At 37.6% G+C, this 20721-nt stretch overlaps 1 protein-coding gene across 10 annotated transcripts in view; it reads right to left on the reverse strand.

Moving 5' to 3' along the window:
- Positions 1-20721, reverse strand: part of KCNIP4 (potassium voltage-gated channel interacting protein 4) — a 470545-nt gene that overhangs the window by 205901 nt on the left and 243923 nt on the right. Inside the window, exon 1 of one of the 10 annotated variants that reach the window (XM_076336024.1) lies at positions 13145-13244. The exons of 8 other annotated variants lie outside the window; for them this stretch is intronic. In XM_076336024.1, coding sequence (XP_076192139.1) covers positions 13145-13244 — 100 coding nt within the window. Of the gene's footprint in view, positions 1-1592; positions 1747-13144; positions 13245-20721 lie in introns of those variants that run through there. One more of the 10 variants, XM_076336031.1, reaches the window with a different exon arrangement.

A 20721-nucleotide genomic window follows, 5' to 3' on the forward strand; every position in this document is an offset into this window, starting at 1 on the left:
TAAGACTAGCATACACTGTTTCTCTGAGCTCTGTACACCAATGTCAGAGACAGGCTCCCAGCCAAGATGGTCCTTTGGAGTGACCCAAATATCTATTAATTTTGAGTATAATTGTTTTGCGCATTGAAAGCCCAACAGAGTTTGAAGTCTCTCCTTCATAATACTTGCTTGGGGTAGCTTGAAAGTTATGTTTTCTCCAATCAATCCTGATAAACAGTCTGTGGAAAGGAAACCTGTCCTGCCTATGCACTCCATTGCCGATTTGTGTTCTACACACATTTGCTCCCAGATGATGAACTGTGGGCTATAGTCCTGTCATTAAGCAATTATTGCCAAATTGTTGGCAATTATTGCCCAAAATAAATGTTATAGGTAAACACAAGGTGTATCAACTAAAAAGGCCATTACCTCTCTAAGATGTCCAGTGATCATATTCATGTGACTATGGCTGCAAAAGTACAGCAGATAAAACCATCTGAGGTCATCTCAGAATAAAACTAATTAAACCCTGTATTAGAGAATGATTTGTGCTTGAACCATATCTGGTGTTGCAAAAGACTGTAGCCATTGTGAGTTGGACCGGGTCAGCTGCTGGATGTGAAAACTGCTAAGTCAGGTTACGGAAGTGTTATTTAAACTGGGCAGCCAGTACAGATGTGATGTAAGGTACAAACCATCAAGATTTACACTACAGCAAACGCAGAGCTAGGATCTCAAAGGAAAGCACAGGAGAAACATCAATGCCCATAGATGTAAACAAAACAACTGTAAATTGCAGTAGATAAACCACAAAAGAGGCTCAGAAGAGACTGGATTTTGCAAAGGCATAGCTCAACTCTAAGTTACTTAGTTACTCTAAGCAGTAAGTATACAAAGCCAGTATTCCAAATGTAACTATTCCGGATGTAGATAAAAGCATTCCCAAATGCATTATGGATGTCATTATCTATATTGTTAATGTCTTTGCTCCATCAAGCAGACAGCCATAGGCTAATGGATTAATACTGGACAGTGATTTAGCAATCTGTGTTCCCTAAATCCATCTGCTTGTTACACTTTGGAAGATTTCTAGCTGAACCTCAATTACAACTTCAGATGTTTGAGGAACAAAACTTTTTACTTGCTTACTTGTACCTTCCATTTACTGCTAAATAACCTTCCTTTCTCTTTGAAGTGATTGTCAGGACACAAATTCACTACAGGGTTACTGCTATCATTGTTCCACCACATCCACCAGACTGGAGCAAGCTAAGAGGGTGTAGGGCATGAATTCCTTAAGGAAACATTGTGGAACTGCCTTGCCAAGAGCTACTCAGTAAACAGAAACATCTGCAATTCCACAGTGTGTGGTGAAGACATGGCTGGAAGTTCAGATGGTTTCTAAGGGATGTCAGGAATCTCTGAGGCTGCCTGGAGTGCACTAGGATGACATCTTGTGGCTCTTCCCTATCACTGTCATAGCAGGTTCCAACACAATCTCCTGCTCTGTGTGAAAATCTTTTAAAAGAAATCATTTAAAATAGCCAGTCTCATTATGGCGAAGACTACAAGCAAGACTACTGACCAGAAGACAAGAAAATAATTTGGTTTACCTGGGTATGCACTTCTGCTTAACGTCCCTGTTGTGTAGAAGATGCTTAAATACTGAAAGTTATCCAGTATGTGTGATGAGACGTGAGAATCACTGTGCTGAGCTGTGTGTAGACTTGGAACAGAGACAGAGACTGAAGCGTCTTCACTGGAAGGCAGAGCAGATTCCTGGAAGCAAAAATCAGGCTAGCGCTTAGTGATTGTATTTATTTTTCTGAGCACTTCGGTAAAAGTAAGGCTGGAAAGAAGGCATAGACCGGGAATTTTAATCAGAAAGGCATTCAGCTGGTGTCCTTGGGACAACTCAATTCTCAGGCTAAAGGACTGACACTTCTGGACTCCTCTCAAGCAAACAAAGCGGTCAAGGTCTGAAAAAATGAGAAAAAGTTCATTGTTCTGAATGAACTTCCCACTCATGACCTCCTCGTTTGAGATGAGTTTGACTGCCTAAGAACACACTTAAGGCTCCTGGAAGATTAACACATGAATGTAATATATCCAAGATTAGCTGATTCTCAGATCTAAAGAAGGGACCTCATACTTCCATATTGTTGGTGCTACCTGACAGAATATGAACTTCACACATGCTAAAGTCCTGCAAAATGTAGGCAGGATTTCTGAAGGGCCTGCCAGATTAAGTTTCTTAGTCCAAAAAAGAGAGTGTAGGATTGGAAGTAAATGACTGAATTTGAAAGAAAATTGCGCCTTAAATAATTCCAAGTGCTGGCATTCTGTCAGTGTATAAATTAAATAATTGACAAGAGGAGCAGTTATACACAGGCTCCCCAAATTTTTGTGACACAATAAAGCTGGAGTCACAATTACATGCAGTGCACATAAAATATGGTATAGAGCATAACCTTAGAATATGCTGCAGTACAACCCCGTAAAGCTAGTTAGGCCATTACGACCTTGATACCCCTAGACGTTTTAGGATCTTTCAGCATTTGAAAATCGTCCCAAGACAGGTGGGATCCAGCTGTAGGAAATTTCATGAAGCAATCATACTAGTAATAGTAATGAAGCAATCTTACTAGTAATATTGTACTAATAATAGTATAGAGAGCTCCTGTAACCTTTTTGCCCTTCACCAGGAAACTGTTAACTGTTTCCGTCTGAATCGTACTTCCAGGACACTGCTGAAGACACCTGGAGACATGGAAGACTCAAATGGTAAGGCCCATCATAAACTGAAGATATTTCCTAAACTTTACTATATTACAATGTATAGTACATGAGAAAAGAAGTTCATATATTAAAACCAGTTATTTCCTCAAGCAATGGACTTGTAACTGTCAGTACCATCATCTCAGACTTGAATTTCAAAATAAAAATATTGATCCTTTTTAGGCCTAAGGTGGATCCTGTTTGGCATCTGAAAGTGCCTGCTGTAAATGTCCTTCCTCCTGAAGCGAGAGGGGATTTGGTTCCTAGGACTGGATGACCTTCTGAAAAGGCCTTCTGAAAAGCAGGGTGGGAGGGGAGAATAGTTCATTTCTGGGCCCCACTGACATGACATGCCATCTTTAACTTGTTAAAGAAAGTTTTGGATAAAATTACTCCAATACTCCTAATGCATACACCAGATATACACACATACTTGTATAGTAATTTATCTTTAATACAAGAGAGGGTATAGGGTTTTCTAAATGAAGATAATAGTAGTAATTAACCTTGAAATGTATTACATTAGCTTTGAAATATTTGTAAACTAGGTAATAAGAATGTTTTAATATGTGTCCTCATAATGCATTAGTGGACTCAGACTGTTTTTCAAGAAAGTGCTAATCTTGGTAACAACAGGGTTTTGACAATACTGTAATATAGGCACAACGCTAACCTATGACTTGAAGTATTCAAAAGTATAGGTATTGCTTACAACTACTTAGGTAAATTGGATAGTTTAGGTAGAAAAATGGCATTCCTGAGGACTCAGCTAGAAGAGTAGTTTCTACAAGAAGAGGTCTCTTATCAATTATTCATTTGTGCTAAGCCAGAGAGACAGTGAATATGGATAATGTAAGGGGTCCAAAAGGCATCTCTTTTTATAAGTGTCCCAGCAAATATTCATGCAACTGTGAGGTGTGACACTCTTCACATACTGCACATAACTCATCTTTTTTGGTATAGTAGTATATTTTACAGTTTTGGGTTGTGAGTCATCAGGACTTTCTCCAGAACTTTTTCTCTCCCCTCTCATCACACGCATGCACAGAAACTCATATCTTTATATTTGGTCAATCCCATCAATGATTTCAACACAAGATCATGTAACTTAGCTGTGAGTGTAACAGCACGATTCTCTTTGCAACAGCAAGCCATCACTGAACACAAAAGGTTGTCAGTCTGATGGAAAAGGGTAATAGAGGGACCAAAAAAACCAGGTGAATTTCATGTAACTCAATCATGCCCCCCTCCAACAGGGATATTTAAATAAAGCTATTTATACAAAACATAATTTGGAAGTGAAGTTGGTCATAAAAGGTGAAACCAAATGAGTTACTCAAAGTATAGGCAAAGAGAAGATGAATGAGGTCTATGACAATACCTCCCTATCAAACCTTCCTGATGTAGGGGTAGACCCTGGAGTACAAGAGTCTCTTCTGATGTACCTACAACATTTGCTGAGCATTACGCATTATTATAATGCATATGTCCAGTGAAGATATCTTTGTTAATGTCCTAAACAATTCACTTCTCTAATAACCCTTTCTCTTTTCTGCTTCAGATATACAGGTTTATTTGTTGGGAGTTTTCTGTATTAGAATTTGTTGTTAGTAATGAGTGTTAAACTTATAACCATACTTCTTCTATGTAAAAGTACACAATATTTCCTACAATAACTTTGATATAACTACTGGGAAATAAAGAATTGATTAATAAATGGGTATTCACCTGATTTAATCTCTTTTTCTTTCATTATCTTACATTATCAACAATGAAAAGATAGCTGTTGTGGCCTGCTTTGGATGATCCAAGTTTTATCTGTCTGTTTGAAGAAGAATAATTTTTGGACTATTGATCCAAAAAAGAAAATGTGCCTGGAGAAGCATATATATTAATGCTTCTGTAATGTTGTCAGAAAATGACAGTAAGGGCTACCAGAAATAAAGATTGGACAACTACAATCAGAAATTACTTCTAGAGATATCACTGGGGAAAATGACTGCAGAAATCAAAACCAGAGATGTTGTATCACACTAAATCATCTACCTCATTAGATTTAGGCAGTATTCAGTCTGGCTGGACTGAATTTTCTACCAGGTGCAGAACAATTAATCGATAGTTACCAGAGAAATAGGTCGGATAACAAAAGGAAGAACTCTCCTATATATATATATATAAAAAAGCTAAAACACAAGATCTCCTTAAGAAGATATACAACCATTTGTAATTTTAGATGAAGAAATTTGGGTGGAGAATTTAGGAAGGAGCCACAGGGAAATGTGAACATACAAACTCTAATACTAAATAATAAGGCTGTCTAGCACACTTTCAGCGATGCTGCTTAATCTTTCACCTTTGATATAAGAACGCCTAGGACTAAAATGATTTAGCAAATATAACTGACCTAATCAGGCAACTGAAAAAACCAGGAAAATTCAACTAATCTTTCTTACTCCACGAGCGAGAGCATGAGAAGGTAAAATAACTGGAAATAAGCCATTTTTAATGTGATTATTGTGATGTTGATCCACATGGGTCTACCTGAATCGGATCACAGAGTCTTACAGTGGAGTGCGGAAGATAGTATATTGGTCAGAGATTAGCCAAAGCAGCTAGCAGATTGAGTTAATCATAATGCAAAGCTCATAATCACAACAATGCAAGGACCTACCAAAACCTAGTAAGGGTTTTCACAGTGATCCTATCAAACTACACAATAAAATGATATATGTAATCTGTGATGTTAGGGAGACACCAGCTTGAAACCACATGAAATAAAGTTCCTAAAATTTGGAATTACTATTTTCTAATAAAAGAGACATTGAGCTAAATATTATATAAGTTATATTTTAAATATCTTTAAACTAGAAAGATATGAGGTCAAAACTGGATTGGAAGTTAACATAAGGGCATAAGGGCCAAAGCTGAGCATCTCTTTGCATTGTATTTGAGCAAAATGAATGCAGTCTGAATTTAAAGCACGTGTATCTAATATATCTAAATCCATATATCCTTGGTGTGTCAAAAAGCCTGAATTTCTGAAACTGAGGAATATTTTGAGTGAAAGTGACTGATGGGAAAATCAGACAGAAAAATATAATAAAAATTAGGAATTCTATACAAAGATGCATTAGGTGGCCAAAATGTTACAATCTGGCAATAAAGAGAGAAGTTTTGGTTAAAAACTCATTTTCTTTCTGTGGTATAGCAGCTACATTAGTTATAAATGTGAGAGTAATAGAGAACACATGGAAAAAAGGGAAATAACAATCTGCATGAATTATGATGTATAGAAAACTTACAAAGGAAACTAAAGGCAAAGAAGAAAATCCATCACTGAAAGGCCTAAAGAGCTGGGGATAAACTTTTAGAGTTTATATTTGGGTTGGTTATTTCTAAAATGCATTAGGAACAAAAGGAAGCATATTAACAAGGATAGCATCATAGAGATAATATAGCAAGTGCAGTTGATCTTCCTGATTTCTGAGACGTATACCAAATGACTGACACAGAGCTAACGGCCAGAAAACATATACTGCCTACTTAAAAGGGAGGGTAAATCTGGGAGTGATGCAGAGAAACAAACAACATGACTCATTAGGTGAAGATAAAGGGAAAAAACTGGAATCCGACACTCTTTTTTAACAATAGCAAAAAGGAAGAAATTGTGAAATGAAGTGATTACTCCTTCTTCCCTTGTCATCTTCAGAACATGTCAAGGTTTTCGATTGACCCCACCTAACTTTAGAAAGCCTGTAACTCTCACAATTTGAGAATATCACTGACCTTAACGGATAGATCCCGAATAAAAAAGATCACTTGTGCTCACTTGGTCTCTCCTTTCATCAAAGGCATTTCATGGTTTAGTCAAAACATGCTATGGGGTTCATCAAAAAGCCAATGGATGAAAGTTATTGCCCTGTGGCATACAGGAATTTAAAGCACATGATTTGACAACTCCTTTTTACTTCATATATCGACTTGTGAAATTTACTACTCTCTGGCTTCATTTTCCTGATATATTTGCATACATCAGGAGATAATTCTATTTACTGTTGTAAAACATTTTGAATTCCACAGGAAAAAACAAGTGCAGAAAGTATTATTAGCACTAATATATTTCTAAACAGAATGGGTACACCTGATTTCACTATTCAGGTTATTTTCTTCTGCCTACCAAGTTCAGTATGCCATTTTTCCCCTAATCATTGACAAAACTATGTTCTTAGAAAATGTTTACTCTTCTGCTCAGTGGACCATGAAACTAATTAGCTCTAAATATCTTGCTTAAAAAAACCCCACAACATCAATTTAAGTTTTATTGGTTTTTGATAATTAAAAAAGGCATAGATTTTTTTTTTTGCTATTTCAGCCTTAAGTACAGAAAAGTAATAAAAGTTTTCAAAACTTGGTAGAAATTGCGCATATTTTGATCTGTACCACCCACATTTACTGATAACTAAGATGATAGTGAAAAAGTGAAAAAAGAGAGTCAATAAATGTAACTAGAGGGTATTTATAGATTTTCATTAAAAGGGAATTCAGCCTTGTGGAGAATATGTAAAAGTAAAGGCATTTACAGTGATAGGCAAACACTGTGCAGTATATAATTTTCCTTTGCTTATGGTGGCTCTTTGACAGTAGAAATGTAGCATTTACTTATTCAAAGTAAATAAATAAAATATACTTTTAAAAAATAAATTCTGTATTGAGTAGCCAGTAGGAAGTAGGGGAAGTAAATATCAGAAGTTGTCTCCTTGGGGGAGATAAAACAGACCAGAAACCCATCTCTTTCTCATACCCAGGTTGTTCTCATAAAATTGGCTAGGTTATCACCTAATATTACAAAAGAGTAAAACCGAGCAATAAGGTTCTAGTACTCTTCCATTTCATAGTAGATGAGACAATTTCCATTTATTCAAAGTCCCATTCTATATAAGATAACTAATAACCAAACTGCAACAGGAATGAGACCCTTGTGTTCATGAACTGCATCATAACTATTCACCACAAAGGAAAGTTGAGAGTTCTCTCATCAACTCTCTGCTTACTTGGGTCTAATATTTTTGTTCTTTTTAAAAAAAAAGGTTAATTATAAGCTAGTAAGTTTGCAAAAGGTATTGTATTGATAACTCAGAGTGTAGTGCTCTTTATCCATCAATTTCTTCGGCCTCTCTTCATTTGCAGTTTTATCTACTTTGATCTCTGTGGATGTAAAGCACTAGACAAGCACATTATTATCGGGAGTGACAATTAGTCTTGAGAAAAGAAGAGACACTGACCTGGGAACACTAGAAGGTTTTTCAGCAACGATGGACTAGCCTTCAGAAGATGATTCGGAGATGTCAGACTGCTTAAAGCAGGCAACTAAAGGCTGAAGGCACCTATTACAAATTCCCTTGGCTAGCAAGTTTCTTTTCTTACCTGCCTATTTCTGTTTTTGAAAACTGTATCCAGAACTTGAGGCTTCTAGTATGAAAAAACCAGAAGGGGAAAGCTTTCCTCTTATTCATTCTGCCCAGTAGTGGCCTGCTGACCAGTCATGCAGGATGCACAACCTGGTCAGGTGCTCACGTGTGCATAGCTCCAAATCAACTACAATGCATGCTGCTGTCTGCAAATGACTTGCTAGTGCTGTTTGAGCAGAAATATTTAATCAAGGAAAACTTCACTGGAGTTCCGTGTTAAAGATTTCTATCTACTGCTCACTTGCCCACATCTGAGTAGTTGTTTCAACAGCTGTTCTAATTCAATTTATCTTGTTATATATGAAGACTTAATTGAATAAATTACTTCTAAGGAATGCCTGAAATTGCTAATATTAAAATTTCTGTCATGTCTTTTTCTTTTGCACGCTGTCGTCCATGATTGCTTTCATACTTCATAATTCTGCATGTAACTGTCTTTGACATCAAGACTGATCTTAAGAAAATGGCAGAAAAGCCCTTACGTTTATTATAAGCTATTTCTAGTATGAAGTGCTAGTGGTTATGAATCCTCTCAAATGAATATTCCTCTGTTTCCATCCATGAACAACACTGTGAAGAGGGACATCACTGTGGAAAAGTTGAAATTCCCATCAGATCATAGCCTGGACAGCAAAACAGCTTCAGTGGCTGCCAGTTTCAGAGCAACCACAAATAACTTCAGCCTTGTTTCCAGTCTTATCTAGTCCTTGTCAAAAACAGTTGTAAATATCACAAACAACTCCCTATGTGTCTGTGGTTTTGCTCTGTTGAATGGGAAGTTGTCAATAGTCAGAATTATTAAAACGGGATTAGAAGCTGCTTTGACGTTTTAGAGGAATCAAATCTTTCAGTAATTTAACTCAATTTTTACAATTTTAGCTGTAAAGTTCTACTGCCGCCACTCTCAGGGCTCCTAAGCAAGGAGATTAGATAGATATCAATAATATATAAACATGGAATCTACATTTCACAGTAACATATATGATTTCTTCTATGCCGTTTTTTTTCCTGTTAGAGGTACTAACTGCTATGAGTATTTCCTAACAAACAGGGTATTCTTATGTAAATATTTTTGATCACTCATGTCCTTCACATTTCTTCTCTGAACCTTATCCCTAATGATGTAGGTTTCAATGCTTACATTGATGAAGAGGAATTTATTTTGCTGTTTATTTAATTAATAAGTGATGTAGCTTTCGAAAATCAATCCAGGTTTCCCAAGAAACATTAGGACAAAACCATTTTAACTTAGGAAAGGGCTGATCTCATGATGCTTCAGCCACTCTGTCTCCAACAATTTACCCAGAATAACTGACATACAAGGAAGATAATCATATACAAACCCTCTTCCATATCTTGATCAAGTTCATATGATCCTTATATACAAAGATCACAATCTTTTCAGAAAAGTACTAGAAGTATACTGAAATCATATAAACCGATATCCTGAATATTGCATAACCTTAAGATGCTAACATACTGTATATTCGACTTGCCTAGTTCTTGTATCTCACTTCAATTGTGAATGACTTTTGGAAAAACTTGCCATACAAGAAATATGATTAATTTTAAATTTATATCTAGATGTGAACAAACTTTCCTCATTAGGTATCAATACATAACTCCTTACACCTAATACATTCCTCTTTTAAAAAATCAGTAAAGTTTATTACGGAGGACATAACCTAATTCATGAAGAGTTAAATATTTAACCTAGAGACAAAGTCTGTGCAATCCACAATGCATGAGAGTGAATAAATCTGTTCTGCTACTTATCACTTTAGGAGCTGTCATACAATATTAAAAACATCTATTTGAAAATACTTTTATAACAACAGTAAAACTGCCCAGCAGTTAAAGGCAACTAGACAAAACCACAGAAAGCATACTGTTACCTAAGTGAGTGCAATACATCATAAAATAACATTCAACCTAAAGTCTCTGCAACCCATAAGCTACAAAAGTGTATAAATCTATTCTGCTGCTTATCACTTTAAGAGCTGTCATACAATATTAAAAACATCTGTTTGAAAATACTTCTACAACAACAACAACAGAATCACTCAGCAGTTGAAGGCAACTGGGCAAAACCACAGAAAGCATACTGTTATCTAAGTGAGTGCAGTACATCAGAAAATAAGTATAAGCAAGTAAATACAATTTTTATTCTGAAAATATTCTTTTCATAAATAATGAAAATAATTGCATACTATTATTATTATACACATAATTTGTATTGAAGAGTCTGAAGAAAGCAGAATATTACTTACAGTTATGGTAGTTATTATGACACTGAAAAGAGGAAAATGAGATTTTGCTATTGATTTACATAAATTGCCCCTGATTCTTCCAAATTAATGTGGAAGTGGTTCACAAAGTTCAGAATCATGATAAACCAGTGTAGGGTGGAAGATAAGTTAGCTTCAAGCTTTTGCTACCACAATAGGGACTAATTCTGAAACCTAGACTTCTACCAAAGCTTCAGTATCATTTAGAGAGTTCAGATTTAGCATCCTGCTTTGGGTGCACTGTGTTACAGATTATTACTGAATCTGTGGATGATTTCCAAATAGATGTAGGATGTGTTTTGTAAGACATAAACTATTGACTTGTATGAAACACGCAGAAAGATTTCATTGGGACATACTAACCTTTGGGGGGGGGGGGGGGGAGAAAAAGAAGGGATATAACCTATGCAAAACCAGGCAACTGCAAATGTCCTTATAACAAACAACATTTTCAGAAAACTGCAACCAACTTCCTCACTGATTTCTGGAAAAGCACATGGATAGTACGAGTACACTTGTAAAATTCATTTTTTCTTAACATTCTGCTTAAAAACATCTCTAACATTTGCACAATTTTATGACACGTACTTTTCATTCATGGGTGGAAATGAATAGCCTTGACACTTAAAATCATAACAATTTTTTCAACTCCCTAGTAAAACTGTATAAATCTTCTTTTTTTCTATTGTAATCAATTCAGATCTTTAATTCTCAAGTTTAAGAAAAAAATGGGGAATAAACCTGCCCTGTTCCTGAACTACGAGAAAACAAATTCCTAAGTCTGTGCAATTTAGCTAAGCCCGTTTTTCATACCTCATTGTTTATATCTATTACTTGATTCCCATATAGCGTGCCTTTTATCTCATTCACAGCAGTTGAACACCACAGAGGAATGGGGCATGTATGTCTTCCTGTGGTTTCGTCTAGCTGGCATGCTGGAAACCTGTCCTGCACCAGGTAGAAACTTTAAGACTCCATGCACACACAGACTGCCATTTTTTTGGCCAGTGAGGCAGACAAAGCAGGCAGCTGCACGAGAAACTTATTTCTTACAGAAATCTTACAACCACTTACAGGCAGCTTCACTATATTTCTAATTGTCTTTCCATTATCAGCTTCCCCAGCCATAAAAACAAGTACAGACAACAATCAAGTGCTAAATTTTGGCAGGGAACGCAACCAGATGTGACAGACTCGACAGAGCACACACAAACCTGCCAACCAACCTAAAAAGTAAATACTGCCTTTTTTTCCGAATCTCTGCAGCCTCTAATGCCAGAGATCACTTTTATCATAACATTTCTCAAGTTGACTGGCATTTCTATTTACAACTGAACACAAAACAAAAAGAAAAGTAGAATTTCATACATTTGAAGGGAATCTCTCCATTGTCATTTAAACTCAATATAATGCACTCTAATGGATACATAAATTATTTATAAAAATGTGCTTGATAACACATTTTTGTGAGTCCCTGCAGGTTTTCAGGTTCTGTAGTCAATACTAGCAAGTCCACACAAGGCAGCAACAGAGAAACAGTTGAGTGAACTTCCTTATTTAAAATCACTGCGTTTCTTGAAAGGGTTACATAAACAGGATTACTTTAGACCTTTTCATAGGAGCAAATTTTGCTTATATTCTTACTCGTTAACACATGAAACCACAATCTCTCAGTCAACAAAGTTCCCCTTTTCATAGGCATAAGTATATACACTGTACTCAAATGCTAGCTTACAGGAAGATTTGAGAATACAGTATTTCGTCAATATTTGAGAAACAGACCGTTTCAGTCTGGAACCTAATAAAACACTGGGATGCAATGAATATCATTACATTATCAACCATGCTACAACCAGTGTTTTTTTAGACTAACTTTTCATATGGTAAGAATAACAGCACTTTTAGAAATAAGGTAAAAATAATCAATATTCCGCTAGCTTTTACAAATAAAAAGCACATTTAAACTACAGTAACCTTCTTATTTTTCATTTTTACTGCTTTATACACAAAACAATATTGCTAAGAAGAAAGGAGGTGATCTCAAATAAACAAAGCATCAAGCAATAAGACTTGCACTCGATTGCCCTAAGTGAATGTTCAAGTTGCTTATTTTGAATGAGTATTGTAGTTCTTCCTCAAGCACATTTTAAAATATTAACAGTAAATGCAGTATTCAACAGGTTTTTAAATACTATGAAATATATATCTTGGTATTATAACAATCCCAGCACAGATGATGTTAACATGAATAGATTACAATTTTGAATAGATTACAATACAATTTTAAGGCAATATAACTGTATTTGCATGTTAACATCCTGAAACCTGCTTTGACCTCTGCTACTTTAAATTTGCAGATTTAAAACAGGAATAAGAGATTCAGCTTTTAAGGCATTTATCTCTGCTTTACATCTAAGTTTATACTTGCAGTATTCAGGATACCAGTTTGTTTTTCCTGCGAAAGAAAATCACCACAACTTTAAGATCCACAACACACAGCCACTGATGTGCACGTCGCTCTCGAGGTGACTCAGGTAGCGCCTTACATCCAGCTTACAGGTGCCCCTCGCCTCGCCGCAAGAGAATAACCAGAACAGAAAAATGACAAGCCACTGAAAAGCACTCCCTTACCTTCTAAACCTGCTTCAATCAGCCCAAACTGTTCCAACACTTTAACAAAAAGCACAATCACGATCAGAACTGCTATCATTTCAAGCCCTTCCAAGTTCATGATGAGTTAGGTCATGGTCTGACCACCGCCACTGAGAAAAGTGCTCTTCCGCCCGGCTTTCTTTGCAAAGCCATTAAACAAGGCGCAGAAGGCTCCTGCGAGGGAAGGGGGCGAGCGGGAGGGGAGCGGCAGGGAATACACCCTGTCTACCCGAGCAGAGGCCGGGGGAGGCAGGCGGATCAGCTCCGGCCTGCCGGGATCACCCGGCTCCGCCACAGCCAGGCAGCCATGCGGGAAGCGAGGGGCCGCCCGCCGGGGGACCCCCCCGAGGTCACCCGGGAGATGTCCCCGGGAAAAACGCCGGGCCGGGAGCGCCGGCGGCACATCTGGGCAGGGGCCGCTCCCGCTCCCCGGGCCGCGCGGCGGGGGGCAGCGTCGGTGCGGAGAGCCCGTTGCCCGGGAAACGCGGGGACCGGGAGGCGCGTTGGGCACCGAGGGACAGCACAGGCCTGGTAGCGACATGAGGGATGATGCTCGCGAGTGGCTGGAGGAGGATTCGGGATGCAATCGCTGCCATCATCCTAGCGCGTGTATTCGCAGAGAGCAGAGCGAGGGTCGCCCCTCACCTCACCGGGCTGCGGCTCTCTCTGATTGTACCGGAGAGAAGGATTTGACAGGGTGCGACTTGCCAACTTCTCCGTTAGTTTCCACCGGTAAATAACCGCCTCGGTGCTATGAGATACAGACTGTTGCATGTGGCAAGTAACACGTAGCATTTTATACTTAGCAGCGAATTAAGAATCCCTTTTTTGGAATTAAAACAAAAAACTGAATATGCCGCCTCAAATTCTTTAAGGCTTATTATGTGGGCTTATTTGGAAAACAAAAACTGAACAGATTGAGAAGGAGAAGGAAAATCAAGCTCATGATTTTTGATGGTTTCTCACTTCAGTAGTATTTGCTAAACAAAGTATTTTCCATGGAAAATATTAGCGGTGAAATACACGAATACTAACCACAGGACTGAACTGGTATCTTACGCCAGTAACAGCCACTGGCCTATCTACAACAGTTTGCAACACTGGCATTGTCACATGCGGCACACAATGCTATTCATGGCTAAGGATTTACTCTTTAAATACCTTAATAATTTAGCACCTAAGAAGGAATTTGCATTAGAAAACATCGCCTCTATTGCAGCAAAAATGAGCAGGGGAACAACTGCAACAAATTTAATCCTGTTGGGTAGAGTACTATCCCCCACATGGTTGGAATCGGTTACTGGCAAGGGCTTGGTTTTCTTTCTTTCCTCGGATAAGATTAAAAAAAATAATTGTGTCACGTGAGAACTGGCAGCAACTTCTAAGTCCCCCAGGTATACTTGCATTATGATGGTTGTTACCGTTACTGAAAACAGTGGAATGAAGTGGGAGTAAGGGGGCTAACTGATATAATACAGGTACCTTTTTTTCTACAGCGATAGATAAATCCATACAGTATAATGTTCACATGTCACTATTCTGTGCTTTTTTGCTCGGGATTGGAATCCCTGAAGCTGCTTAGACTTTTTCTGTCAGAAAACCTAAGGTTTAACACTCCATCCTAAATATTGTACTTGTTTCATTTCTGCAGGCCGCTTTTCCTTGGGTATCTTTGCCTTTATTTGCTGAAAACTTCCTCCTTATAGTCATCTTCTTTCTCTCGTTTAATCTCTGTTCCAAACAAGGCTAAATACCTTTCCCCTCTAACCTATCCTATCAACGGCTTTAAAGACAGTACGTCCAGCTCTCCTTCAATGTGGGACTAAAATGGCCTAATTTATCAGCAGCGGCAAGGTAACCTCTGCAGTCTGTACGCCTTTACCCAAAAGGCTGATACAAGTTGTGTTTGGGTACGTGCAGCATTGCCACATGAACTGACACACTCATTTTCATGAATAGCTTTCATTAATATTGGTCTGCTGAAAATGTTAAAATGAAAACACTTTTTTAAAAGACCCAATATTTACTACTTTTGTGGCAGTTGCACTTACACAGAGCTGAGAGCACAAAGCTGGAAAGCAGAGCTTGTGGTGGCGGTGCTGCAAAGGCGGCAGCTGTCATCGCCCCGCAAACTTGGATCCCCACGGCTGGCAGTGACTAGACAATTACGCATGTGGGGATCCGCTGTCTGGGATCTGCCTCCTCAAGTACGGGCGAAGTAAACAGTTTTTCCCAGAGGTGTAGGTCTACTGCACCTATGTCTAATTCTGACTCTTCTTCCAAGCCACAGCAGAGAAAGTGCAGAAGAAAGGAAGGAATTAGTATTACTCCAGTTTTACAGATGGATGCCAAAGCACAGTAAGAATAATAATCTCCAGGGAAGGCTAGGACTTTGCAAGAAAGCTGTGACTAAACTCAGGTTTCTCAAGTGGTGTGAACCAGCCATGAGAATCTCCTTTTTTTTTTTTTCTCCTTTTGATATACATACAGGTAATCTAATATGCAGTTAAATATACCTTCCCTCATTAGGTCATTGCTTACAAAAGATATTTCTCCTGCAGGAACACAAAATAGCACAAAGCTATCTCTGATCCTCGCATTCCTACCTGCTTAAAAATGAAGTTGACTCTATTGACAGCTAGGGCTACAAACTGCATGACATAATTATTTCTCTCTCCAAGTACCTTGCCAAAACCAGTGAAGTGGCCTGTTGGTTTCTTCTTTGCCGTCCATTAAAAAAAAAAAAGAAGTGATCTTCATTTACCCATACAATTTTATTAAAACACGACAGGAAGAATGTAGCTAACATACTTGCAAATATTGAAACCCTATTTTCTCTCATCTAACTACCCAAGCCTTAATATATTGTGGAATTAAATTTGGAAAAGGTCTAAAAGATAAGCAGGAATGGAGAAAATAGGAACGGGAGGAAAAATATTAATGCATAAATTACCATGCCATATAGGTGTTTTTTACACAACAGCACGTAGCTGTGGTTTTCTTATGTATAACTGCAGATAAAAGGTTTCAGCCTACGAAGTGTTATAGATGCTGTCTCCTTTTCATCAAAGCATTTCGCAGGTTCTTAGTTTTTATCATGAGAGTAAATATATTAAATTGAAGTCACTGGTTATATTTCGAGCTAGAGACATATCTAAATGGTCACTTCTCATCCTGGGATGGGGCTCTAAATGACAATACAGTGACTCTATTTACATTACTATGACTAAGATCCTTGATACCATTAATCTTACTGCTATTGCTTAATGCTATATATCATGAAATATTAATGTTAAAAAAAGACCCAATCAATTTAGACTGAAAATTGACGAGTGGGTCTACAGATGGAGTCCCAGCAATGGTTATATTTCTTCCTTACGCTTCCTTTTCTTATGCACTCATATTCATCTGGACGCCATTAAGCCACTCTCAGGTTTTCATCATGGCTTCCATGAGGATGATTACTATCTTCTGATGTTGCTTACCACCTAGTGAAAGCGTTTATGGGAGCCTGGCCTGCATAAGTCAAAATCAGTTGGATTTGTTTAAAAAGTTCAGATTAGTGATCTGAGCTAACCTTCATGACTTTGCATAAAGCAAACTGGGATGCACACATGCGCCGCTGCACTAACAGATTTTGGGGAAGGCTATCATTGGCAGCGGGGTAGTTAGTGGTAGAGCTAACTGGCAGAGCTGGGTGCAGACAGGACGTCTATGCACAGCAAGAGAAAGCTGAACTGGAATAGCACCAGTGGGAGTTCCATGTCATACATAAAGTCTGAGAACAGAACTTCTAATAGAAGCTACAGTTTCTTGATTTTGACTGAGAACAACCTAAATAATATTTTTAAGCATGCATATGAAGAGGGTAAAAATCATGCTGTGAAGCTAAAGCAATCCAATGATTGCTTTAAAAGTGATGTCCCTGCAACTTATTACAAAGTTAAATAATATTTTTCTCCTATCTTTAATAAGAACAGCTTTGAATAAATATGCCAACATCCAATAAAACAATTAAAATATTTATTCTGAGTAGCTGTTTAAAAGAAATTTGTATTTTTTAATCTTAAAAGGGGGTAAACCACTCTTTCTTTCTAAAGGAGAAAATGGGCCAGAAAATCATGGTGTATCATAAAAGCAAATACTTTATTATATCAGCAGCTAACTGCTATTAGACTTTAGTCTCCCTTTTTCTCTCTCTTAAATTTACTACTAACATAAGAAATTAAGACAATAAAATAAAACATAAATGGGATTTTTTTTTTTTAATATAAAACCCAGTAAATCTAGCTCATCAAATACGGAGCAAAGCCAGCAAAAAGATACAAACTTTTCTCTTTTAGTTTTAATTTAACCCTCTTTCTTAGTAAATATTTAATGAATCCAAAGAAAAGACACAACACGCTATGATGCATTCAGCCATTATAAATGTTAAATCTTATAATGGCCCACACCTTGCAACTTTCCTCTAGGCATTGAGCCAACGTGGCTTGACTTCCATAGGATCTTTCCCGGATTAAGCACTGGTAAAAAGAGTACAGCAATCTGACCTTATTTCTCCCTTTTCACAACTTTTATCTAAGTTTACATCCCGAACTGTGTCCAACGTTTTTCACTTGTCACAACTCGAGTTCCCACAGTTCAGACATGATGATGCTTAAATCATGTCAGAAGAAGACTACTTCCTAGTCCCACCCAAGAAGCCGTACTACCGATATGCATCAAGACTCCCTAAACAGGCATTTCAGCCCCATGTCAGCAGGCAGCAATAATTTTATGGGCTGGCATGGAGGTTGTATCTCACCCAAATTATCTCCAATTGTGGAAGGGGGGCAAGATGTAGTCATGAAGCAGAAGTTCTGGCTCTTCACACTTGGCATATATTTAGATGGCAATGCATAAATCCTGTGCTTTTACAGAACCAATTAAAATAGAAAAAGTTATGTATTACAATATTCATAAGCAGGCTTTTCAAAGATTCTGACATAAAACATCCTCACCAGCCAACTAAGATGTAGTCCCAATTGAAAAGTATACCTGAAGATCTGGATAATATCAAAACATCGCTCTTCAGAAGTTTTGGTTTGCTATAAATGTCAGAAGCAGCACAAAAACTGTCAATATGTCAGTTATTCTAAGTAGTCTTCTGAATAGTATGTGGGTATTTTGGAGTCCTTATAATGGAATTATATTTCAAGTTTATCCCTTTCCATACAGTGAAAATATGGCTCCCTGAATCTGGTAGTGTATATTTCTGGAAACTGATGCAGATATCATACTAATTATGACCATGAACTATATGTCATTAGAAGACAGAAATTTTCTCATCACATGGAAAAACACCATTCTGATAACTCCATCTTTACTGGATATCCTTAAACCTCATTAAAAAGAAAAAAAAATCTTTTAAATGTCTTAAAAATGTCACACAACTTTATTTTAAAACTCTGTGGAAAATGAAGCTGAAAAATACTTGGCTGTTGTAATTCCACAGACGAAGCTCAACTGTTCTCATGATTTGTTCGTGCTACCTATTTATTAGCAAGGATTCTTCTCCTAAGAAACTTAATGATTTTTCAAGTGTTTGCACTTGAGGGAACATATTGATCATTTTCCAAACTACGGAGAAAATCCTGTCTCGTAGAATTTCAAGGAAGTTGTTAACTGTCATTTGTAAAACTCCTATGCATCTACAGCAATGAAGAACTAATGCAGCAAGCTTCATTTAAAATTTTGAGATAGACACAGCATGTCAATGGATGGTGTTTTATGGTATTTGCTCTGAATGACACATGGCCTCAAATAGTTCATGTTCAATGCCTCACACAGCTGTGGGATGCCACAGGTGGTACCAGGTCTCCAGCGGCTTATCTCACTATGCTTCATCAGGCCTGTTAATACAACATGACCCACACCTCCATTACATTCAATATTGTCCAAGAGACTGTGTTATTCTACCAAAGGGTAAGTGCATGAGCTAACACTCGTGACACAAGTAGTTTCACTGAAACTTTCTTAGCCACGTCAGTCCTGCAACCCTTTAACCTAGGTATCACCTCTTATTTATTTCACCCTTTATACTCTCAAATCCAGGGTATATCTAATGCCTGCGGTGCAACAGCTCTAAGATTGTTTTTTCTCTGTCAGACACCTAAAATTTTATTTTAGATTTTCATGGGTTTGCTCCTCAACTATTGTGACCTTCTTTTTTCTGTCCTTGTCAAGTGCTATCTTGCTTCTCACTGCTGCAAAGATCATCGTTCTGGCTTACCACTCCAACTATCTCAGCACTCCCTTTACATTTCTACTGGATCTGCTTCATCATATACAAAATATATGGCATCACTTTCAAGGCCAGTACTAACATACTACTGTCATGAATTTTATGACACAATGTGGCAAAATTGTCATCCAGATAGCAAAGGGAGAAGACACATCATTAATAATTAGAAATAACATTAATAATTAGAAATACACTCTGCTTTTTGCTACTTTTTTTGCTGCATATTATTGGAAAACTGTCAAGCTTCCTGTGGACTTTAGCTGTTAACATTGTATTAAGTTAACTTTATCATAAATATGATTAGGAAACTTATCTACAGCCTCAAAGAAAGAGACTGATGGAAGAGTTCCTCCAGTTCAGCTGATGCAGCATGTGGATGTTTGCCAGACTTTTCCTCCTAATCCCTTGTTGGTTCATTAGTAGCTCACTGCAGACAACAGGAGACTGTTATGCCAATCAACAGTAAAAAGTCACAGGAAAGCCTAGCTCATATGCCTATGGAAAACAGCTTGAGAGGTTGGAGCAAGACAGCATCTTTCATAGTTCTGCTTAAAAAAAACCCCAAACAACCACAAAACACAACAGATCCAAAAAGCTAGAGAAATCTGAAACCAATGTCTACTGAACCTTACAGCCTGACTTAAGCACTAGCGTGCTGTTAGGGTGTGCTTCTAGTCCAAAGGGTGAGCTTCCACTTTGCCCAGAAGTTTTTATTAAGACAAATGACAGAACAAAAGAGTGAAGAGTTCAATGTTTTTTTTCAGACTGGTTGTACAAAGCTAAACAACATATATAAAGGAAATAAAGCAAGCTGACAGATATACTGTTTCCAACTCTGCCCAATTAACCTACTTGGAGCACTATGAAGGAGCCCAACAAGTTTCTTCTTAACAACTTCACAATGTCTTTTAATTTTTTTCCTGCGGACCTCTACTGTGTATGAACCTCATACAAACAAATCCATGTGCCTAAGCAAACCTCATTGTAGGTTCAAACATCAGTCTTAGTTTTGCTAGGAGTTTTGTTTTGGTAGGAGAGTGATGCTAAGCCATCTTATTACAGAAACTCACTGAAGGGTGCATTAGGGTGCCTGAAGAATCAAGGGGGATTGTACCATTTTTCTCATGGTGAAAAAACATCTTACAAATAACTTATACCAACCACATATTCAATAGTAATGCTTATCTCATTGATACTCAATGATTGTTAATGGTTGTTTTAAACCAGCTGACAAGGATAGATGGCCCTTTTATGTGAACAACTGTACAGAAAC

The sequence above is a fragment of the Aptenodytes patagonicus genome, chromosome 4, assembly GCF_965638725.1.
Source record: "Aptenodytes patagonicus chromosome 4, bAptPat1.pri.cur, whole genome shotgun sequence".
Taxonomy (NCBI): domain Eukaryota; kingdom Metazoa; phylum Chordata; class Aves; order Sphenisciformes; family Spheniscidae; genus Aptenodytes; species Aptenodytes patagonicus.